This window comes from Vitis riparia, chromosome 18, assembly GCF_004353265.1.
Source record: "Vitis riparia cultivar Riparia Gloire de Montpellier isolate 1030 chromosome 18, EGFV_Vit.rip_1.0, whole genome shotgun sequence".
Lineage (NCBI taxonomy): Eukaryota > Viridiplantae > Streptophyta > Magnoliopsida > Vitales > Vitaceae > Vitis > Vitis riparia.
In genome coordinates, this window is record NC_048448.1 from 21531438 (window position 1) to 21537261 (window position 5824).

Genomic DNA, 5824 nt, shown 5'->3' on the forward strand with positions numbered 1-5824 from the left:
ATAACCTGAAGTGCGCACCTTTTTCCTTTCCCCTTTTTCTTCTACAACTCGGCTCCAGTTAAAGAAAGGGAGAATAAACTCTTTTATTTTCTATTGCTTTTCACTTTGCTTGCTTTTCACTTTTAAGGGTAGTATTGGCATTTACACAAAATAAGGCCTTTGGAGGAATTATCATAATTTTACCCTACCCTTTACAATAATTATCAAATTTACCCACCCTCATTGGTCATTTTTTTCCCCAGCCTACCCTTAAGGGTAATTCTCCCTTTTTGAATGGCAGTTTCTGTAGTTTGAATTGATGGAAAAAGGGAATTTTTGGCACATTCAAAATTAAATAAATATTTAAAGAGATATCGTATTTTATGTTTCAAAATGTATATTTAATGACAATAGTAAAAACTTTATTTTAAATTATGGTTTATGAAACTCATATATTGGCCTTTATAATTCAGAAAATAATGCTTAATAAAAAAATCGAATCATGTTAAGTTGTTTGTATTAAATCTACTTTTAATTTGTCACCAAATTTTACTATATACATCTTTTTAGTTATTTTTATTATTCAAATAATTTTATTTTAAATTACAGTTAATGGTAAGTTAGAACAATTAAAAGGCCTTAAGCTACAGGTTCAAAGGTTTATGTGATCACATCAGCCCAACACTCGTTGAACTCGGACAACGTATGTCATTTGGATGTAATTTTATTTTTCTTTTTATTTAAAAATAAATATTTTTAAATTTCAAAATAAATATATTTTATTAGTTTTGTTTTAGGCTTCTCATAGTCTCAAAAAGACTATTGTGAAATTTAAAAACAGAAAAAATATATGAATCCAACCATTTACAAATTAAATTCAATTTTCGTTATAAAATGAGAAATAAAAATAAAAGCACAAATTTATATATATATATTTCTAGGAAGTAGGGTATTCAAGTTGAGGTTTGTTCGGAATGCTGCCAAATATTTTAACGCAAGAAAAATGCTTCAGCCAAAACAATGGTCAAATGAGACAGCGCAAGAGATTTATCCCTTTTTAAAAATTGACTACTTTCTCAGTAATCCCCTCCACGTAACTCAAATCAGCACGGAAGTATTGAACAAGACCCCACCACCAGCTACAAGTGGGTTGGAAGTGGACACAGTTAAATATTTTAAAAAGTATAATTAAACTAATCAACATAATTATTAAATGAATTAATTGATGTCCAATCTTGTTATGCATGTTGACTCAAAGACTACCTATATATATACCCATTTTCATATTTAAATATTATATATATTTTGTTTAATAAATTAACAATATTAATACATTTATATAAAAATGAATAAATAATATTACAAATATTATTAATTTTTAATTATATATGTATATATTTTAAAATTATTTTTAATTTTAATAAAATATAAATTATGTATTTATGATGTCACCGATTCGATCACTAGTCTGACCAGTGAACTATGAATCGATAATTTTTTTAATTTAATGTCTGATTTGGTTATGAAAATATTAAGATTGACCCAATTCAATAAATAATAATTTATGGGGTTTGTTTTTGGGTACCCGACTAAGCCAATCTAATAAATAAAAATAAGGGAGAAGTTTTTGGAAACTTTAAAACTACTGTAAAACTATTATAAAAATATAAACAATGTGAATCTCCAACTTTCTCCCAATGAGAAAATAAAAAGGAAAATAATTCTTTCTAGAGAACATTTTGGCCCATTACTAATGGCCGGTACGCCCACGGTAGCACATAGTGTATCTTTGATGGATTATGATTATATATGCGAGGTCAAAGTTTTAAAAATATTCTACATATATTTTAAATTTGTTCTAAAATACTGTGTTTGATTAATTTCTTGGTCAATTCTCAAAGTCAAACTTGTATTTTGAATTAGAAAATTCAAGAGATTCTAAGAAACTCGTCTTCTATGGTACACAGCCTGATTGAAGCTGAGCTGTGAGAAATTTTCACAATTGTTAGCATTCTTCAGGCATTTGGTTTATTTAAATTTTGGTGAGTAATCAAATATCATACACAACCTGCTCTTTGAAGTGGTGCTGGAAGAACATTCAAAACCAGTACACATTCAAATTACTTCTCTTATATTGATACGCAGCAAGGAATTGTTGTGCCCCAGGAAAATCATCTTGAATAGATTATGAATTATATATTAAAAAAATACATCAAAAGTTCGAGAGAAACCGGCTGTTCAGCTTTCACCAATTCCAGTTTTGGTTCTCTCCAGCCTCTATAAATACCTTTAAGAATTCATCTATTCATGTCAAAGAGAAGATAAGTCGTGCTTATTAGAAATAGTAAGAGAATTGAAGGAGTTGTGTTTAGGAAAAGAGAAGAGGCTTTTATTCCAAAGAAGATGTGGCTGATCATGAAGGTTTTCCTCTTGCAAATTTTAGCGTTTCTACTTTTTACTGGTGGCATCCATTGCCAAGCTTCAACTCGTCGGCTTACTTTTGTGGTAAATGCTATATATGATTCTAGCCTTAACGCCATCTTCTGTTCATAATATTTAGGGAGCAGTATGGCTCTCATTTTCCACCGTATGACCCTCATGGTGTCTTTGGGTACCCTGGTGTCATTGAGTCGTTCATGCATGCTTTCAATTTCTAATTGGTTATACACTTGCATGAGTGGATCGATGCAACTATTCATGCTTGTAATATTTCTTTTGGGATGAGATTGCATGGTTAACTTTTAATTGGTTACAGGTGAAGGAGGCTTCATATACAAGGCTTTGTAGCACCAAGAACATCTTAACAGTAAATGGACAATTTCCAGGACCAACTATATATGCTAAGAAAGGAGAGACGATCATTGTCGACGTTTATAACAGGGGAAAAGAAAATATCACCATTCACTGGTAAGTCCTATGCGTGTCTCGGAGAAAGATAGCAGTGGGCAACATGCCTGCATGACATACATTCTTTTATTTCTAAGAGGGGGCTGCAATGTATTGCTTTGCAAATAAAGTTAAATTTAAAATAATATTTTAGGGTTATTTGCATCAATTCCATTGAAATATAGTTGATGCCTCTTGTTACTATGATAGTATGTTGCTACATGCCATCTTTTGTTAGTCCAAAAATTAGTACTAGTTTTAACGTATAGTTATCGTTTTGCAGGCATGGGGTGAACATGCCTAGATATCCATGGACAGATGGTCCCGAGTATATCACACAATGCCCAATTCAACCAGGGTCAAAGTTTAGCCAGAAGATCATCCTTTCCTCTGAGGAAGGCACTCTATGGTGGCATGCTCACAGTGACTGGACCCGAGCCACCGTTCATGGAGCTATAATCGTTTATTTCAAGAATGGAACCAAGTATCCTTTTCCCAAACCTAACGCAGAAATTCCCATCATATTAGGTATAAGTGTAGTTCCTTTTAAAGGTTAATTTACATATCATGAATTAACTAACAAAGCGAAATCTAAATTATTGGAGTTGTTGAAATGCAGGACAATGGTGGAAGAGTGATGTGAATGCGGTTCGAGATGAAGGGCTTGCAACCGGAGCTGACCCTAATGCCTCTGATTCTTTATTGATAAATGGACAACCCGGTGATCTATATCCATGCTCAAAATCAGGTATAAAGTTTAACTTCCCATTTTAAAATTGTGCACTGATGTCATTTTCTTATATGTTAACCATATTACTTTTTCTTATTAATATAAACATATTTAAAACTTAATGCTAAGAAAGAGGAATATAGCTATGAGGATGGTAGAGCCATGACTTAACACATAAGAAAAGGCTAGTCCAAATATAATTTTGAACTATGGAGCCAAATTTACACCCTTAATTAATCAATCACTTCATAATTGGTGGATGCTCATGGAAAGTTTTTTTATTTTCGCTAGTCATAAGTATACAACTTTTCCTTTCTAATTGCAGGCACATTCAAGCTAACAGTGGATCATGGAAAGACCTATCTACTTCGCATAATCAATGCTGCCTTGCATGAGGCTCTCTTCTTCTCCATTGCCAAGCATAAAATGACAGTGGTTGGAACAGATGGTAGCTACACGAAACCATTGACACGAGATTATATCACGATATATCCTGGCCAAACCTTTGATGTCTTACTAGAAGCTAACCAACGCCCGGATCACTATTACATGGCGGCTAAAACTTATTCCATTGCCCCGGTAGCTCAAAATTTTTATGATAACACAACCACCACAGCTATTGTACAGTACAGAGGATACTACACTCCATCTTCACCTCTCACCTTGCCTCATTTTCCTGCATATAATGACACAAATGCATCGGTTCAAGTCATGGCTAGCCTCCGAAGCTTAGCAGATGTGGAACACCCTTCCAATGTCCCATTGAGCCCGAGCACTAAACTGATTTACACTGTTTCTGTAAACTCGTTCCTATGCCCCAATAATTCATGTGCAGGGCCCAATGGGACGCGATTCTCCGCAAGTATAAACAACATAAGCTTCCAATCCCCTACGATTGACATACTACAAGCTTACTATTATAACATCAGTGGTGTATATGGAGATAAATTTCCTAGCGTTCCACCACTGGTGTTCGATTTTACAGCGGATTATCTTCCATTAGAGTATCAGACGCCAGAAATCGAAACAGAAGTAAGGGTGCTCGAGTATAACTCCACAGTGGAGATTGTTTTTCAAGGGACAAACTTGGTTGCAGGGACACACCACCCCATGCATCTCCATGGATACAGTTTCTACCTTGTTGGATGGGGATTTGGGAATTTTGATAAAAATAGGGACCCTTTGCGCTATAATCTGGTGGATCCTCCCCTTCAGAGTACCATCTCCGTTCCTACGAATGGTTGGGTTGCAATCAGATTCGAGGCATCCAACCCTGGTATGTTGCAAGCACTCACATCCTCTATTAAAAAAAAAACCCTTGAAATAATTTTTCTTAATATTGCAATAAGTTAGGTGTAATGTTGGTATATTTGCACTATTGCAGGAGTGTGGTTCATGCACTGCCATGTAGAACGCCATGTGACTTGGGGCATGGAAACTGCGTTCATAGTGAAAAATGGTAAACACCCAGAAGCTCAAATGCTACCTCCGCCATCCGACATGCCACCATGTTGAAGCTGCAAAGAATTAACATGCCAAAGATTTCATTGAATGTTTGCATTATTCAAATTTCATTATTTATTTTTTATTCAAAAAAATTGTAGAATATTGTGTGTTTGGGATTATTATATAATTTGTCAATTTCTTGGATTATTAAAAGTCTACAAAGATAATGTTGTAGAATAATCTTTGAGATATGCAATGGTGGAATTTGCCATGTAAGTCTTGATTTGACAACTTTTGCCCATTCCAATTTTATTCAACATGATAAAATATTATGTTGTATTAGAAAAGTTTGAAATTATCTTTTATTTGACATTTTTTACTTATCCATATTTTATTCCAATTCTGTAGAAGCTTAGGTATCCTATTAATAATTTAAAAAAAATTATAAATGATATAGTTGAGAGTAATTGGATTATTCAAATATTTAAAATTAGACTATGATCTAAATGGATACTTGTGAAAAAGGTCATGAAATGATTTGTTTAAATTTTACTTTTACAACTCAAAATATTTTGCAAATAAGAAATTTTTTATAAAGTCTTGCACAATTGAGATAAAATCAGTTTTTTTTTTCTATTTATTTATTTCAAATTAAAATAAGCATTTTTTTTCTAAATTTAAAATAATTGATACATAATGTATATTTTTACCTGCTATTTTAGTAACAATATCACAAGACTACACCAAGATAAAGGAAAAGGAAAAAAAAAAAATTAAAAATCG

At 32.8% G+C, this 5824-nt stretch overlaps 1 protein-coding gene across 1 annotated transcript; it reads left to right on the forward strand.

The window, feature by feature from the left end:
• The first annotated feature begins 2365 nt into the window (after nucleotides 1-2365).
• Nucleotides 2366-5119, forward strand: LOC117906455 (laccase-15-like). The gene is made up of 6 exons (XM_034819477.1): nucleotides 2366-2484; nucleotides 2735-2886; nucleotides 3149-3393; nucleotides 3485-3613; nucleotides 3921-4871; nucleotides 4980-5119. Exons 1-6 carry the CDS (start codon nucleotides 2383-2385, stop codon nucleotides 5108-5110), a joined length of 1710 nt encoding a protein of 569 aa, XP_034675368.1. The 5' UTR covers nucleotides 2366-2382; the 3' UTR covers nucleotides 5111-5119.
• The last annotated feature ends 705 nt before the right edge of the window (nucleotides 5120-5824 follow it).